The sequence below is a fragment of the Pelobates fuscus genome, chromosome 1 (genome assembly GCF_036172605.1).
Source record: "Pelobates fuscus isolate aPelFus1 chromosome 1, aPelFus1.pri, whole genome shotgun sequence".
NCBI lineage: Eukaryota > Metazoa > Chordata > Amphibia > Anura > Pelobatidae > Pelobates > Pelobates fuscus.
The window spans coordinates 336,035,892-336,055,742 of NC_086317.1; the positions used below are offsets into that span (position 1 = coordinate 336,035,892).

The following is a 19,851-nucleotide window of genomic DNA, read 5'->3' on the forward strand; positions in this document are numbered from 1 at the left end:
AACATTTCACACCTCTATAGCTACCCACCTCTATCTATAACAAATCGTATCCTCTCCAATGCATTTTCCAATCCCCACTCTATCTTAACCCTTTCCTAATCTCCTTTCATCCCTTTAATTATACCCATGATACATTTGCACTCTGCTCCTTATTTCACTTCTCCACCGTCCGCAATACTCAACGCTTCACTCAACCTACATACGTGGGCGAGATCTCACATTGCTTAAATTGTGAGGCAATGGCCTTGACCTCACTCAGTGCTTTCTTGCAGCTCTCTCTGGTATGTAACTAGCAGGACCCAAATCCCAGATCAGCATGGTTGTATTATTATAAAGGAGGAAGCAAATGTCAGTTATTTTTTTTAAATTGCTTTATGATGGTACAAAGGACATTATCAATGAAGGATCTACTGGGACACAATGAAACAACAAAGAGTCCCGCTACTTCAAACAGCCAAGTATTATAAAACCATATCACTTATAAAACTATATGCATTAAAGTAAACAGAAAAAAGCTGCAATTGTACACAGTATTAGTGTCACTATAAACCTGTTATAAGCAGGTTGTTCTTATAAAAATATCCCAGAAAGCAAATATTGGAGCATTTTTTTTTCCACAAAGGCATCTGTCACTGGTTTTAATCAATTAAACTTGTAACTACTGTTAGAAGGACACCGGTGAGCTGCACATTTCAGCAACACATGGTGGTGTTTCATTAAAGGAAAAGCTCTCAGCCATGCAACCCTTGCAACAGCTTCTACGAACAGATTTAGAACTCCCTCCAACTTAACAGTAAACATATTCACTATAAATATCTATAACATTCTGTATAATCATCCTTTTTTGACAGCAGTAGTCTTTTTTCAACTTCTTGTTACACAGCATGAAATAAAGCCCTATATGTTTAAGAGCATGAAAAACACAAACAATGGCAAACAGAACATATGCGAGAAAGACATTTTTAAGAATGCCAATTACTAATTGGACTATTGCAATAAGAGCTGTTTTTAAATCATTCTTAGTCTCAGTGACACAAAGTAAACTGAAAACTGCTCAGATGTAGTACGGAGCCAGTTCCTGCCTTGATTGATATCAGATCACTTGAAATTCATTTAGTGAGACACTCAAAAGATTACTAGGATCCTCTTCATTTTGGCCTAACCCCTCTTAACCTTCCTAATGTATATGCATTAAGCTAGCTCATTAGTTATCGCAGGTAAAATTTGCTACTATATTGTCACTTAAATGGGTGTCAAACTGTGTTCCTTATCCACAAGCTTAAAAACACCAACCTACAAGTGGGAGAAGCAGGCACATAGTTAAATGATTTCTCTTCAACAAATTACAGGACCTAGATACACATGGCTGCTTTCAGTAAAGTGCAACAGATAAACACATGCACTCAACCCCTTTATGACAAAGGTTAGGCAAATGCCTTTACATCATAACAGCTCTAGAGTGAGATTTAGCTGTGAAAAGTAATTGACTTATTCTGCTTTGTCAATGGGCCACTCTAAGCAACACAAACTCGGCAGCTCGCCTGTAGCAGCTATGTTGCCCAAAGTTTTCAGACACTGTTCCCTGGTTTAATATTAATAACAGTTACATATAAAATGAAGACTTCTGGATTATCAATGTCAATTTCATCCTACCTGGACAGAGTTGATTGGCTGACATTGTTAGTGGTGTGTTAGCCCAGTGCTCTTTGGCAATTAATGTTGTCCAAGCCTCAAAGCATTGACTTGGATAAGGGAGAAGTGTACATTCCAGATTATAAATATAGAGGACATGGAGAAGACTAGTTTATATAAAACCTTTCATATTAACCAGAGGAAAGCATTGTGGCAATACAATTATTTTGCAAATGTAGGTAACTATACAAATAACATTGTAAATATGCATGCAACAATTTGTACAAGGTGTAACAAGTGTTAGTCAATGACACAGTTAATGACTTGTCTAAAATTATAAATCAATAGTAGGTCAAGATTACAGAGAATATTTTTTTACATTATCTTCCCTGTGTTTCAATGGAATGTTAGTGGTCTACTAAAGAAGATGACTGTCTAAGGACAATTTCATATATATTATTATCTAACACTAGATATTGAACTCATTTCATAGATGGTGATTTGTAGTATCTAGGTATTGTCAATGTAGCAGCAATAAAATATGGCCTATTTTTATCTTATTATTTTAGTAAGGTCCTCGGGAATATTTGTTTAAATAAACTAAATTTTGGTGATAGTTTGGTAATTGAGGGATCACATTTCTTATTTTAACAAAAAAATGAAGATCTTTTCAAAGGTTCTGAAGTTTTGGCATTTGGCATTGTCCCAAACTCGCCAACATTTATTAGAGATATTAATATTCATTTTGTGTACTCTAGATGGAGTCAGATACAATCTATAGACAATTTTGTAATTGTTTTCCAAATGATTGGAGAATTGTTATTTTCTTTCAGAGCAAATTAGATATTAAACCAATCATCTAAATCAAACATTGAAATCTAGTTTTTGAGATGTGCCTAGATGTTAAGGGAAGCTCAAAGAAATTATGTGTTTTCGATTCGGATCAGAGAGAAACATTTTCTCTAGATTTGAATTGTCTAATTTGTTAAATCTTAGATCCAAGTCAGATCACATTACACACAGGTCACATTAAAATACTTGTGATTTACAAGAAATCATATTGTAGTTTGGGGAGATAAAGCCATCTATATCATATTTTGTTTTCAATTTCTCAAAAGACATAAGGGAGTTATCCGAAATTGTCCCGATTATAAATGAATACCAATACCCCAAATCAATTTGCGGTAAGGTATGTTTTAATATAGATATGGGCAAAGCTCTAGACCAATTGGTTTGACAATTTTAAATGAGATGTTCCATGCCTTCAAGGCGATTTTGGTAGAGTGTATACATTTCAGCAATTCTTGTGCATTTAAAAATGTGAGGTCAAAGTATTACCTTAATGGAATGAAAGTGAAGTTTATCTATTTCAATCTCCAAATATCTAGTTTTTTTCTTTTTATGTCTAAATTAATTTTTATTTTAAGCAGATTGACTTCCTCCTTGTGTTCCACCTTGGGTGAAAATGCCGATATGTGTTGCACATGTTCTCTGTGCTGTGTTTTAAAATATTTTGCATTTTTTATTTATGGAACATGATGGCTAGATATAACAATGCATGGCCAATAATGTTACATTTCTGGTATATACAATGTCCATTAAAATCTATCTGTACATTGTACTTAAAGTGCTAGATTTTATTTCAATTTCATTGGAATATCCTGCACTTACAAGTGAATGCTTTAGAAATAAAAGTGACTTTAGCATTGCTTGGAATGAGTTTCATTTTTGTGTTCTCTTGATCAGTTAGGTTACACCAAATTTGAGCATACAATTTGCTGGCTATTTAGAATTGATTGCTCAATCTAACCAGTCCAGGTTCTAGATATTGCCAAAAAATTAATAATTGCAATACTCCGATATCTGTTTATTGCAGTGCTTATGGCACAAAGAGACCATGGGTGTAATCAATCTAGTTTTTTAAAAACTACTTTCAATTAATTAGACATAATCTGCTGAACTCCTTGTCCAATAATAAATGGACACTATAGGTACCCAGACCATCCATCTCATTGAAGTGGTCGGGGTGCAGTCTCCCTATCCCCTTAATCCTGCAAGTGAAAACACTGCAGTTTTCTTTCAGACAGCCACTAGAGGCGATTCCTGCAATTTCACATCCAGCCTCTTGAAAAACCAAATTGAAAAACATTGATCTTAAGGGGAATGCCTAATGTGTGCGCTTTAGGTTCCCCTCATGCTGACATCGGTGAAGGCAGGCAGGGACCTTTGTGCTGGAATCAGGTAAGTGTTAAAAGGGTTATTAAACTCTCTGCTCCATGTGGGGGGTGCGGGTGAGAGGTGAAGAGTTGAGAGACACTATAATGTTAGGAATACAGCTTTGTATTCCTAACATTATAGTGTTGCGACGATTTAGAATAATAGCTGCCAGAAAGTCCCCCACAAGGACTTTTAGGGTGCAAAATTGTTCCCAAAAAGGGGATGGGCTTAGGGTACCAAGTTTTCTCCACAGAGTTGTATGGCTTAGAATGCCAGGATGTCCCCCCATCAGAGTGTGACCTGAGAGTACAGGATGTCTCTAGCAGAGTGGACAAGCCTGGAAATTATCTCTCTTGACAAAAATAGTTTGACAGGGACTACATCCATGTCTTTCTTGCACTATTTTCAAGCAATACTGATGCCTGTGTTATCACCATATTATATACCCAAGTATTAAACGCTAATAGGGTATATGAAGAAAGGTACAAATGGGAGGAAAAAAATTAAAATAAGGATAAATACTGCTTTTGTTTTTTGTTCCTGGAAAGCAAATATATATATGAACATACAGATTATAAGTAACTTAAGCAAGGTAGACTTCCAAAAAGAGATTGAACTCATTGTATTGGTAACATAGGGATAATTTAAAGACATGATTATGTTATAGCATGTTAAAAAAAAAAAAAAAAAAAAAGAATTGTTTAACAAAAGAGATAATTCACAGACACACACACAAATGTATATATACATTTTTAAATAAATATATTTATTTGTATTCACATTGCATTTTATATTTACGTACCCAGAGGCTTAGACAGGCAGCGCACAAGATAATTGAATTGTCAACTCACTAAATAAATGAGTTAATAGGGTGTTTAAGCCAATTGTTCACAGAAGGATACAACAAGACATACTAAAAGGACAGAAGCCATTTGCTTTGAAGAGGCAATTTAGCACCTATTTCCCAATGCTGTGAAGTAAGATTAGGTAAGTGCTGTATTAATCATGGTTAGGATTGTGGACAGTATCTCACCTGGTCTCATCATCATCCCAGGCAATCCTCATGCCTTTACCACCACCACCTGCCGAGGCCTTGATCATAACAGGGTAGCCTAACAGCAGGGAACAATTAAACACAGGTTCAGACTTCGATCATTTGGTCCGATGAACATAACCGTTTGCCACATGGCCCATGCTAAAGTGAACAATATATTCGTGGTCTTTTTTGGGGGGGGGCTCATTTATAACTAAACAGAGTTAACTAGGATGGTACCTTCAATCTTCAAGACAAAAAGGTATCAAAGTTAATTTAATGTAATAAAGGAGTCCTGAATGAAAATCTTTAAATTCTGCTGTCATTAAAGTTATTCAATTTTAGAAACTTACAGTGTACTACAATTAAAGTAAATGGGCAAATAATGAAAATCTGGGAATATTAATGATTCTATCTTCAGTGGTAAATGGTCAGTGATTAGCATTATAAAACCTGCACAAATACAAATCTTCAAGAACAAATATGCAGACACGCAAGAGACACCCAAGAGTATTGAATATATTGAAACTATGCATATATCTATATATATTAAAGGTCTACTAAAGTCACCCAGATCACTTTATCACAATTATGTAGTCTGGGTGCAGGGGCCCTGTCATTCAATGTAAAACAAAAAAAACAAAAAATATTCTTTAAACTACAATGTTTAGATTGAATGGTTAAATCCACCTCTAGTGTCTGTTTTCTGTCACTTGAAACTGAAGCTCATAAGACTACTTTCCGATGGGGAAGTTTGTATGTGTGTGTGTGTACATGAGCATCAGGTGTCCAATGCTGCTTTTTATTAGGAGCATTGGATTGGACGTTCGCCGAAGGAGGCCATGCCACATTGATGACATTGCAAGATGCGGAGAGGAGAACTGGATCAAGGGATATTCAACGCTGGAAAAAGGTAAGTAAATGCTTTATTTTATCCATTGTATTTGAATTTATTTGGGAGGTAGGGGTCATTTGTATCTAACTTGGGACAGGGACACTAAAGCGTTAGGAATACACTCCGTTTGTAACACCATGTAACACTATAGTGTTCATTTAATAATTACTCTATCAAGAGTAGAAAAAAAATTCTTTAAATGTAAAAAAAAAAAACAACTAGAGAATATTACCTATTTTTTAGTGTAAGAATATGGCATAACATAGAAGAGGAATTCATAGGTATATATGCATCATAAGAAACTGCTTATGGCTTCTTGCAATTCATGGTACTTAAGAAGCTTAAGATGAATTCATAAAAGCATGATGGAGAATTTTTGGAAGGTACCATAATACTTTTTTCTTAAATATTAAAATGTTATAATTTCCAATTCATTACTGTATTCTACAGGCACATGTCACTAGAATGGTCCATAAGCTCAGTGTCAGTGTTGTATATAACAGCAGGACTTTAAATAACCTGGGCTGTGGTTCCCTTATTTCTTAGAGTGATTGAAAATACTATTCAAAGTTTCTCCAAAGTCCACGTAAAATTATAATATTTTACTTAAGTAAACATGTGACATTTTAATTTTGGATTTGTAAAGATGGACCCCCACCCTCAATAACATTCTATGAATTGTTATAATATAGTTTTAAAGTTGTTTTGTTATGGGATTTATGAAAAAGTTAAATGTTTAATGTTAATACAAATTTTTAAAGGAATTTGGAATAATCCATGAGCGGTTGGAAGTTGCTCTGCTGTACCCCTGTTTTCCATTACAACTAGAGGTCTACATTTGCTGGGTTATTATAAAAATTACATGATCACTGTAATGAAATACACCATCTTAATTCAATGTTTTAACAGTTTTATATTAACAGCAACTCTTCTCAGTGACTTCCCAGTGTAACTGGGTGTAAAAAAAATAAATAATATATACATATATATATTCCTAAAACTATGTAAACAACATTAGCAGCATAAATGAAATCCAGGAATTATAACAAAGAATCTTTCACAGAGTTGCCTGCTGTGAATTGCACCATATAACAGGTGGTGGTAAAATCAATAAATAAATAAATAAATAAATAAATATAAACATAAAAAAATAAAAAAGCAGAACTTCAAAGAAACGAGAAATCCAGAGATGTAATATAACATAAAAACACCAATATTTTTCCATTATTTGTCAATCCATCTTTACCAAAAGCATGTGTGTCCTCAGCAAGTAAAATAAATAAATAAATAAATAAATAAATACATACATAAATAGAACAGAACAGCATTTGACTGGACAATTCTAAAATCATAATGTGAATATGAAATGGATACAGAGGAATAGTGTTATAATTATGCACGGACTAAAGATACAAATCAAAGTCAGAATACATAAATTGCTATAACTACAATATTTGATGACGATAAGACTATGTTATCAACTTGGGTGATGTATTTCAAATACCTTAAAGTAGCCCAAATATATAGTGGGTAACATTGGTGAATACAATAGCATAATGTGTGCCAGTCACACAATTTACATTACTAGTGATATCCACAGAAGTGAAAGAGACATTCCATCGTAATGGTCTCATACACCTTGACAACAGATAGTCATGAAGTGTATACAGCACTACAAACCATGCGTGGATAGCTGGTAAAACGTTTTATATATGTGGAAGCGTACTGAAATAGGCCTAGCATTCTAAGAGTCTTTCATAGACTGTTTTTGAGTTTTTGTTGTTCCACTCCCTCTTTACAATTTAACCTATAGTGGTGCTGGCTAGGGTTTGAATGTAAACAATAATATCAATAATAGTGCTGTTCTATTCAATCAGTTGGAATAGACGGTCATACACTACAATTCATAATGTAACACTTGCTCTCATATGTGTGTATTGGGGGTTCCTTTTTTTAAAATAAATATCTAGGACAAGATAAATTCTGATAAACACACAAACAAATCAGCATCTATATTTATTTCACATATATACAGATAGAATATAAACACACATATTTACATATTATAATAATATATTATTTTGAAAACATTATTTTCTTAGCATGCCGATAATATATATTTTAAAAAAAATGGCACCATGAACTATTAAATCTAGACAAAAAAAATATATTTTTAAAATATGATTTAATCTATGAATTTATAAAGCAATATATTAATGTCTGTCAATTTAATGTATACACAGATTTGCATATACATTACAGATAATATATAAATGTAAAACATGTGATCTTTGCTTTATTTCACAGTAGGTGCTGATTGAACCTTCATAACTAATTTGCAAATATAACATGTGGTGTTTGGGGAAAAGGTGCTAATGCACAAGTTCTTTGAGAGCCGTGGGCAAATGAGATCTTAAAACTATTAAAACATTATTTGTTCTATAGGGATTACCTATTACACATTTAATTTAGTCAACCATGTCTGCTAAGAGGCACACAAATCCCACCATAGCTAATTTAAGAACTTACCAATTTCCCTTGCAATTCTGACAGCTTCATCTGCATCCTGTAAAAGCAGGAAATGAGACCCAACGTTAATCCCATCAGCCATTGCACTGTGTCCTTAGGGCAGTCGTATATTGCACTACTGTCTCCTCTGATTCATTTAATGTTTGATTTTACAACCTTGTGACCCTTTTCATTTGGAGGAATGTAAAATTAATGCCATAAGTGGAATGTAAATTTTACCTCATCCCAACTATATGGCGAAGAAACACAAAGCACTTCCAAATCAGCTGACAGGAAACCCAGCTACCTATGTGAGATTATTTTCTGCTGTGGCAGAAATAAAGTGATTAAATTTCAGAGTTTACAATCAATAATGGGCCATAAATCAGGGCATTAAAGCCTGTCTGCTACAGCTTGTTTCTGTCTTCTCTTCTGTCTCTGTCATGTTTTCCATGAAGCAGACAGCAGGGGGAGTTCATTCTCTATTGTTTCCATGAACTGTTGACATTATCAGCTTGTTCTCAAAAGAGAAAAGTTAGAATAAAATTGCAAAAAGGTGGAAAAATGGAAAATGCTGATTATTGCATCTGTCAGAAAAAAAATGCATACTAAAAGCAAGTTATAAGGAAATTGAATACTGCGCAAAACATTGACTTCTTCCACAGACTCAAAACTGACATGATCATTTTTTTATTTATTTTTTTAAGTTATATATTTGTAAAAAAAAGTTTTGTAAAAATAGGGGATACATGCATCCAGGAGGCTATAAATCCCATGTCATGCTACTATTTAAAAAAACAAACAAAAAAAAAAAAACATATACAAAACGTGTTAATCTATATACCGGTAGTCGTTACATTCTCAATTATACTAAATTAAAATACAAAATTAGACTTGGCAGGCCCACAATAAGCACACTATACCAGAGTTTGCACATTTTTCCAAATCATCTATTTTTGTCTCAGCTGTGATATTCAGGTTTATGGAGTTTCGTGAAAAACCCTGAGAATTCTTGCAATTTAGCTTATAAGAAAAAGATTATTTTTAAAAAAAGTGTTATGAGAGTTAAAGAAAAATGAAAGAAAAAAAAGAGCATAACTTATTAAGTCATCATTAAAATTAAAAGACTATTTTGTATCATTATTAGCATTCATCAAAAGTCAAATTGTTTGGTCACAAATAAGATACCATCATATTTGGTTCAATAGCTCAACTAAAAAAGGAAAACGTTCCTTTAAAGATGATACCTTTATTGATTCACTTATGCTTTCATGAGCACTCATACTAACTTTCCTCTTTGCCCAATAATAAAATAAAATCCTCTTTAAAGAGGTCTTCAGTACCTTGTTACTGCCCTCATGAAGAATAAGGACGCTAGAAGGGGAAGTTGGCAAAAAATTTAATTTCCTTTCATTACAAAGTCTGCTCCACAAATCGCTGCTTGTTAAGTTCAAAGAGCTCTTGAGAGTAACCTTAGTTTTAAGTCTTTTTACTCTGTGCATTCACATCTGCTAATGAGACTTTTTTTTTTCCTTTCTCTCTCTTTCACTCAAAATAACAATTGTTTTCAAGTTGAAGATAATTTCCCCAAAAAGAAAGTATTGGTTTACTGTTTTATTGCGCCTTGTTTCATTCTAAGGCCTGTGTTCTTCAAAATGTTGCTTAAAGGGATGAAATTCATGAAAAAAGGGGTAATTTAAGAAATGTTAGTGGTTTGTACATATTGAAATGGAGGGGCCTTTGTTCCTGCCAGTGACAGTTATGCGAGAAAACTTCCACTAAATAGCCTCCCTGTCAGGAAGTGTTAAAGCTCTCAAATGAAGACAATTAAAGTCTCTTGAAGCAAAATGCAGGAAGAGTGATGACTGATGAACGGCCATGATTAGAGCAGAGGTGGAAACTTTTTGCTTTTCTTTTGGCTTGCAAATCTGATTACCTTTGTTAAATATAATTAGCAGTCAAGGGTTGATTTTTTTGGCAGGATTTTTTTTTTTCAACGTACAACTATAATGTATTTGAAAAACACCAAGGAAACTAAATAAATATCAAACACTTTCTTGCTAAACAATTTTTTAATCCTAAATCATAGTATCATTATTTCTACTAAAAACTACAGAGATCACGTTGTCTACACATACAAAATGCAAAGAGGTAGCACATGCAAGATTCATAATTCTGACACCGATACTGTATTCAATATTATTAGTATTATTTAGAAGGAACCAACCTATTTTGCAGCTCTGTACAATCGATAGACAAACAATTGCCACAGGAAAAATTGCGTGCGTATTTAGTTAAATAATTTATGCACATCAGTGCCAACAAGGTAATTTATTAATGTTAATATAGGTTAAAGGAACACTAAAGGAACCCAGACCTTGTCATCAGAATGAAATATTCTAGGTGCAGTGCCCCTGTGTTTTGAAGCCTGTAGTGTAAAACGGCAATGTTTACATTGCAGGGTTAACAAGCCTCTAGTGGCTGTCTGGAAGATGCTTCCTCTGTTATAACCGAGTAAAACAAATCAAATACTGATCTTAAAGTAGCATTTGATTTGTGCAGCACTGCAGTTTGATGTGCAAAATGCTTACCTTTTTGGGCAGAGTGGGAGCAAGGAAAACAGCTTGCAAGGTTAAAGGTAAGTAATACTCACCCTTAAAACCTTCACATGGGGGGGGGGGGGGGAGAGGAGGGGAAGGAAACACAGCTATATAGGTTTCAGGATACTATAGCGTTAGGAATATATGTTTGTATTCTTAGGCCCTTTATTGGTTGGAGTGCCATGCCATGCATTGGACCACTCAGGTCTCTCTTTAACCCCTTAAGGACACATGACGTGTGTGACACGTCATGATTCCCTTTTATTCCAGAAGTTTGGTCCTTAAGGGGTTAAAGTAGATTAGAACAGGAATGAGAAACACTTGTAAGTCATTTGTTTTTGACACATTTATCGGTCACATTATTACTTTATATATAGCTCATAAGGCAGCACACTGTCACCGTCTGGGGACTTTACAGAAGTCGCAAAGATCCCAGATGGTGACCAGGGGGCAGATAAAGGTGAGATTCACTTACCGAACCTGTCCCACTGATAACTTCTGGGGGGGGGAGGGGATTGACACTTCTAGATGGAAATACAGATTTTTTTTAATGGGGGATGACAGTGCCACTTTACAGAAGACCAAGTAACTGTATCATGATGTTTAAAGTTGTGTTGTCACAATTTCGGGTTATTCACTGAAGTGAGAATTTAAAACAACTTTAAAATTTAGGGTCAAAATAGCTGAGCTGGAAAAAAAAAACCTGTATACCAGCTATGCTGGTTAATCTGGCATTAAATTTAAAATTCTCTTTCAATTCTCACTTTAGTGTATAACCCTGGATTGAGTTTTGGCATATGGATTACAAGCTTAGGATAAGAGCAGGGTAATACGTTGCCCGAGCTGCATGTTTATATTAACAATATTAGTAACCTTGCAAGATATAAACCCCAGAGGTTGCCTTGAAATATTTCTCTTGCAAACGCCAGATGGTTTGAGTTTATAATCCTGGCTGTTTTACAATTGGCTGGATGAAGATTGCTCACATGCATAAAAGACAATTATGGTACACAAAAAATATATATATATACTTCTGTAATCTGTAAAGTGTGTTGGTGGAAGGGGCAGGGATTTAAATATAAAAGGGTATAAGAGACAATAAAAAGAAAACCAACAGATGATGCATTACTAAGGTGGATATAAACCTATGGAAGTACAGAAACACCGTTTCGGTACATGAGAATGGCATAACTTTTCTATTTTGGCAAATACAAATTGTGTTAGAATAGTACTATTTTAGTCTTTTTATCTGTACATATCTTCTATTATATGTTCTCCCACAGTAGATATTGCAGTGATTGTGTGTGTGGACTTTTGTGAATGTTTTCAACTCAAAACAAACTTTTCCTTTACCATAGGCATTTATTTCACAAATACCGTATATACTCGAGTATAAGTCGAGTTTTTCGGCACATTTTTTGTGCTGAAAAACCCTAACTCGACTTATACTCGAGTCAATGTCTGTATTATGGCAATTTACATTGCCATAATACAGACAATGGGGCTGTGTAGGAGGGTGGCTGGCAGGAAGCTCTTACTTACCTCTCCTGCAGCTCCTGTCAGCTCCCTCCTCCTCCGCGCTGGTCCGGTAAGCTCCTCTGTCAGCTCCCAGTGTAAGTCTCGCGAGAGCCGTGGGGTCATAGTGCGGCTCTCGCGAGACTTACACTGGGACTTGCAGAGGGAGCTGACCGGCCCCCCTCCACTGAACTGCCAATGCCACTTGACCACCAGGGAGTGAGAGCCCCCCTCCCTGCCATGTATCAAGCAGGGAGGGGGGACGAAAAAAATCAAAATAATAAAATAAAATCATATTAAAAATAATAATAAAAAAATAATAAAAATATAACAAAAAAATCAATAATAATATAACAAAAAAAATTTAAATAATAATTAAAAAAAAATTCATAAAAATGCCCACCCCCCACCAAGGCTCTGCAACACATACACAAACACACACACTGCATTCATACACACGCTGCATTCACACACACACACACACACTGTAAATAAATATTCAATTAATATAATTTTTTTAGGATCTAATTTTATTTAGAAATTTACCAGTAGCTGCTGCATTTCCCACCCTAGTCTTATGCTCGAGTCAATAAGTTTTCACAGTTTTTGGGGGTAAAATTAGGGGCCTCGGCTTATATTCGGGTCGACTTATACTCTAGTATATACGGTATATTGAATTTCAAATAGATTTGAAAAAGAAATAGGAACTTTAACAGCAAACACAAAAAAGTTGACTAATGTAATGTGAATTTGTAAGCAGCTCTTATTCCAATACACATGTGGCAGCAAGCATACGCATGTACATGGTTTCTCCCAATGATTTTAAGACCAGCATGAGCAGCCTTCGGATATGCAGCATTGTTTGCACCTCACTGTATGCAATGGTAACTGTAATTATAATTCAATATCGGATCTTGTAAGTTAGTACAGCCATTACTGTATTTTGTTAACTATTTTATCACAGTTATTTACAAACAGGGGATTGTGGGGAAACAGTAAGAAAATTGAAACATTCCAACAAGTAGAAAAACTGCAAAAAGTCTAAAAAAAGATTTTTTAGCATGTCTTTTTTGGCATAACATTTCCAATATACTTCTCAATAACCAACAATTCCCACTTAAGAGCTTCCATACAATATCAACTGTGTAATAAACTATATAATGTAACCTGCAATGACAGTGTCACAAGTTATGATGACAATATGTTAAATTAGCGAACAGGTGAGAAGATAAAATTAATACAAAAAAATGATTGTGGTCAACTCTTGCACCAAACCGAAGTTTCACAATTGCTAGCTTAGAGTGCAGGATATATAAAGATGTAATTATATTTCACTTTATGTGCTCATTTCTAGTCTGGGATCGAAGGAGAAGAATTGCTTTTTCATATTAATATAGATGGTTTATTACTTATAAATGCATAATATAAAATTGATACATTTATAATCTGCCTCTTTCTTGTACAGTAGTCCTACAGTATAAAACTAATGAAGTCAACACAATAATTTACAGTAGACTGGTATTTAGTGACAGGAATATGGAGATTTGCAGTGGGCAGGCGTTCTTCTCATTGCTGATCTAGGAGCCTTACTTACTCTATATGGGGCATATAGCAGTCAAGCATTTTCTCACCTTGACCACTCCATCAAAGCCTGGGATGGTGTTGACCTTTGCATTCTTGGCTAATAGCTTGCTTTCAATCTTGTCTCCCATGGCTTGAATAGCATGAGTGTCAGGTCCAATGAAGGTGACGCTCTCTGCTGCCTGTGGAGACAATGAAGGTTTTACGTTTACTACAAAAACATATTAGGTGTTAGGTATGGTTTCACAATTCAGAGACAGCATGAAAGATAAATCACAGTGGTGCCTAATGTAATTAAGAAGACACATCTAACAAACAACAGTAAAAACGTTAAGCTGCAGCCCAAGGTGGCTATTCTGTAACTACACACTTGTGGTTGACCCTTTATGAGCATGTGTTGCATTTTTCCTACTTGAGACGCAGTCCAATGGGAAGGAAAACACAGGGAGAAATTGACATTTGAACAGCCTCATTTACATGTTCTGCTAAATGAGTCTGTATTCTATAAATATTAAATTATTAATAAAACAACATATATAGGTATGAACAAGGGTGTTCTAGATGTCAAATTAAGAGGTTTTACACAATAGCATATGGCTCTGATGTTTAACTTTTGGCACAATTCAGCTGCTGACTATGTACTCTATTATGATCAGCCAGCCAGTCAAGTGGTTAGGCATCATGGGAAAGCTAGTCCACATGCACAACAGCTGGAAGGACAAAGGTTAGTCATCAGGAGCATCAAGGTAATACAAATATCAAACTGTGTGTGTGTATATATATATATATATATATATACATATACATATATACACACACACACACACACACGTTTTATTTTTCCTAATTGTTCTGAAAGATATTTAAAAACTGAAACCGTGCTGCAAAACACATACCACATTTGCACATAAATAGCAGTATATATTGTATATACAAATAATTAATTATATATCATTTTTTTTAGAAAATGTATGTAAGCACAGTACTTATTACAATATTAAAAAATATACAGTGTTTTAAAAACTCTGAAACATATTTACATAAACACGTCTTACATGCAAAATAAAAAGCAAAAAAAAATCAATTTAGCGGTATACATTATTGTAACGTTACATATGTTGTAGACAGACTGATGCTTAAGACTGGTTCTTGAGTCAGAAGTAGCTAAACAGGTACAATGTTTTTCTAATGTGCAATTCTTGCATGCATGGACCTACAAATGTACACCCTGTATACAACTCCATAATTTTAACACCTTCTGGTCCACTTAAGTCTCTGTGTCTAGTAAAACAGTCCAATAGCCCTTCAAAAATGCTTTTAGAATGCTGAAAAAATCATTATACTGTAGTTTGTATTACACACTAATCAGCCACAACAGTAAAACCACTGACAGGTGAAGTGAATAACGGAACTGAACCATGGAGCAGTGAAAGAAAGTTTACTGGTCTAATGAATCATGTTTTCTTTTATATCAAGTGGATGGCCAAGTTCGTGTCCATCATTTGCCTGGGAAGAGATGGCAGCAGGACGCACTATGGAAAGAAGGTGGGTCAACGGAGGCAGTGTTATGAACTGGGCAATGTTCTGTTTAGAAATCTTGGATCCTGGCATTCATGTGGATGTTACTTTGAAACCTATCACCTACCAAGAGAGTTTTGCAGACCATATAGAGTTGAGCTAAAAAGTTTGCATACCCTGGCATAAATTGTGCATTTTTGGCACTGATTTTTTAAATATGACAGATCATGCAAAATAATGTATTTTATTAAAGGATAGTGATCATATAAAGCCATTTATTTTCACATAGTTGTTTGGCTCATTTTTAAAATCACAATGAGAACAGAAAACACCCAAATGGGCCTTAGAAAAAGTTTACATACCCTTGAATGTTTGCCCTTTTTACAGACACATAAGGTAACACACAGGTTAAAATGGCAATTAAAGGTTAATTTCCCACACCTGTGGCTTTTTAAATTGCAATTAGTGTCTGTGTATAAATAGTCAATGAGTTAGCTCTCATGTGGATTCACTGAGCAGGCTAGAACTAAGCCATGGGGAGCAGAAAAACAGAACTGTCAAAAGACCTGCACAACAAGGTAAAGGGACTTTATAAAGATGGAAAAGGATATCAAAAGATATCCATAGCCTTGAAAATGCCAGTCAGTACTGTACAATCATGTATTAAGAAATGGGAAATTTGTTATGGTATCTTGATACCAAGCCAAAGTCAGGTAGACCAAGATTGATTTCAGCCACGACTGCCAGAAGAATTGTTTGTGATACAAAGAAAAACCCACAGGTAACATCAGGAGAAATACAGGCTGCTCTGTGATTCAAGTAGCACAATACGACGATACTTGAACAAAAATGAGTTGCATGGTTGTATTGCCAGAAAGAAGCCTTTACTGTGCAAATGCCATAAAAAAGCCCGGTTACAATATGCCCGACAATACCTTGACACACCTCATAGCTTCTGGCACAATGTAATTTGGAGTGACGAGACCAAAACAGAGCTTAATTGGTCACAACCATAAGTGCTATGTTTGGAGAGCGGTCAACAACGCCTATAGTGAAAAGCATACCATCCCCACTGTAAAGCATGGTGGTGGCTCACTGATGTTTTGGGGGGATTGAGCTCTAAAGGCACAGGGAATCTTGTGAAAATTGATGGCAAGATGAATGTGGCATGTTATCAGAAAATACTGGCAGACAATTTGCACGGAGGCTGCGCATGGGACACTCTTGGACTTTTCTAGCATGACAATGACCCTTAGCACAAGGCCAAGATGGTTACAGCAGAAAAAGGTGAAGGTTCTGGAGTGGCCATCACAGTCTCCTGACCTTAATATCATCGAGCCACTCTGGGGGAGATCTCAAACATGCGGTTCATGCAAGACAACCAAAGACAATGCATGACCTGCAGGCATTTTGCCAGGACGAATGGGAAGCTGTACCACCTGCAAGAATTAAGGGCCTCATTGACAACTATTACAAAAGACTGCACACTGTCATTGATGCTAAAGTGGGCAATACACAGTATTAAGAAAGAAGGGCATGCAGACTTTTGAATAGTTGTTTTTTCAGTTTTTTTCTTCGTTGCCATGTTTTGTTTTAAGATTGTGCCATTCTATTATAACCTACAGTTGAATATGAATCCCAGAAGAAATAAGAGAAAACTGTTTTGCCTGCTCATTTATGTTTTCTTTAAAAATGGTACATATGTTACCAATTCTCCAAGGGTATGCAAACATTTGAGCACAACAGTTCATATATGTATATTACTACAAATCACAAGAATTGGGTGAAACATTTTTTAATTAAACATTTTCACCCTTTTATGCTTAACACACACACAGTGGATAAACACACATTTTCCTGACAGATACTCACAGACATACACACACGGACACACACACGGACACACACACGGACACACACACGGACACACACACGGACACACACACGGACACACACACGGACACACACAATTTAATACATTTGCAAAATGATTAGAAAAACTTTCCAATAATTAAAGTCTATTGGGATTTTTGTATATAAATTATTAAGCATTGAATAGCTTAGAACGTCTATTAAAACAAGTATAATGTTAGAAGTGGTTAGGGCAGGGATAGGCAACCTTCAGCACTCCAGATGTGGACTACATCTCCCATAATGCCCTTACAGCCATAATACTGACAGAGCATCATGGAAGGTGTAGTCCAAAACAGAAGGTTCTCTATCCCTGCCCTAACCACTTCTAACATTATCCTTGTTTCAATAAACTTTCTAAGCTATCCAATGCTTAATAATTTTAGGGTTAGGATAAAGGGGAAGTTAAGGATTGAGAGGGGTTAATGTCAGAGTTAGATTGAATAGGGTGTCTAGTTTTAAGAGGATTGAAAGCTTGAGAAGAAGGGTGTTTAGAAATAGTGGATCTAGGGTTAGAGTGAGGTTACATTTTGTACTGGGGCACACGGTGTGCTTAATTTGTAAGAGGAATTAAACCTAGAATTAAGATAAAAGGTTTTCTTAAACTTGGAAAGAGTATGTTTAGGTTTTGGAAGGTGGCACATTTAGGCTTAACTAAAAATAGGTCTTTAGTGTAGAGGCATGTAGAGTTTAACGGTTATTTGCAAAGTACTCACCATCCTATGATGGACATTAGAACTGCTCTAGCTGTTATACAGTGTGCATCACTTAGATGTTCCCTGTGAAATGAACCCTTCTACTTCTTGTGCAGCCTCACAGACAGACACTGGGACAGTACAGAATTTTACACCTTCTATAACTGTTCCTGTAGCTCTGCTATCAAGCATAGGAAGTCTAAATCACGGCAGACACTGGCCAAGAATTCTAGTAATTATTTAAACGCACCAGCCCTAAGCTCCAAAATGCATATTTTAAGGGTTGTAAATAGGTGCTTTCCTGCAGGCATGTATCTACTCTGTCTAATGGGAAATTGGTCCTGTCTTTTTAGTGAGAATTTTATTGTGGATGCTGCCCTTTTTGGGATATCTGCCTAGGTTTGTATAAGAATGTTTATACCTCCCAAAAATCCACTGGTTCCGTTATTATCTCTATTGTAGAATTTGTATTTGCCTCTAAATTACTACTGATTGTGGCAGGTTTTTGCCAAGTTCCCTTTTTTCTAATCACATTATTGACGAGCTTACTCTACTAAGGCAGCTTTCAAAGATGTATTAAGCAACCTGCTCTTTCAAAGATGTATTAAGCAGCCTGCCATCTGCAAAAGGCATCTTTCCCTAGTATTTTTCAGGATCCCTGTGCTGCCCTTGGCACTGTAAATCAGCTGTTACTATAGGTTTAACCAGCTCAAGTCAGACTCGTGCCATACTCTCTACCTACAACCATTCTTCCTCTCCATCTGTTAACTCTTCATCTACCTTTCCACCGTCTGTTATTAAAATAAAAGGATCAGAATCTGACCCTCTACATATCTTTTCTTAGCAACGTTTATAACTACAGCCAGTGCTACAGGAACGCCTGTGATACATTAATTTGCGTCTTCTGACACTTCTCTCTCTCGTGTTACCATCTTCTCTTTGATGTTACACCTGAAACTTAAAGGACAACTGTCCCCTCAAAACTGATGTTAACATATTAAGCAACTCATAAAATACTAAATGGATATATATATATATATATATATTTAAATGAAGTAAATGTACAGTAATGCACTCTTTGTATTACAGAACATGTCCCAGGCAAACACTCTAATCATAATACATTACCCAAAACGGGAAATGTAATCTAAGCATAGTGTATGAGAAAACAAATACACGTATCAACTATTTGAAAACAGTATAGAATATGTATTAAAGTCCTTTAATCGAGAAAAGTTAATTATAATTGCATAGATAGCAAAAATGTCAAAATATTTTCGTCCTTAACATTCTCAGTGTAAAACTGAATGGGTTGAAAACTTTCTCTCAATTAAAATAAGTCTGCTATTGCCATTGTCCTTATTATGCAAGCATGAGAATTTGAACAACAATCAAGCAGGATTTTTTTTTTTTTAGTTTAGTATAGTATAGTATTCCTTATTTTTCACATATAAACAAATCGTGCATTAATAAATTAATTAATTAAAGACATGTAAAAATCCTACTGTAATGCTGTCTAACTGCTAACGAGATGGTGTGAAAAGCTGCACGAGCTCTGGAGCTATACAGGGAAACACACTCCATACTTACACATCCCCAAACAAATGGAACACTAGAGGCTCTGAGATGCATTGCTTTTTAATGATCTTGACATGCATAGAGCAAAGTAAACAAATGGAATGTGTGCAATCTCCATGGATGTTTCCATATTGCTTTTATTTTACTTTATGGCACTGAAATCTGCTC

The 19,851-nt window shown here is 35.3% G+C and overlaps 1 protein-coding gene across 1 annotated transcript in view; it reads right to left on the reverse strand.

Moving 5' to 3' along the window:
- Nucleotides 1-19,851, reverse strand: part of PCCA (propionyl-CoA carboxylase subunit alpha) — a 532,298-nt gene that overhangs the window by 384,487 nt on the left and 127,960 nt on the right. Inside the window, exons 7-9 of the mRNA XM_063425353.1 lie at nucleotides 14,032-14,163; nucleotides 8,307-8,343; nucleotides 4,883-4,961 (exon numbers count right to left, since the gene is read on the reverse strand). Of these exons, the coding sequence (XP_063281423.1) occupies nucleotides 4,883-4,961; nucleotides 8,307-8,343; nucleotides 14,032-14,163 (248 nt within the window). The remainder of the gene's footprint in view (nucleotides 1-4,882; nucleotides 4,962-8,306; nucleotides 8,344-14,031; nucleotides 14,164-19,851) is intronic.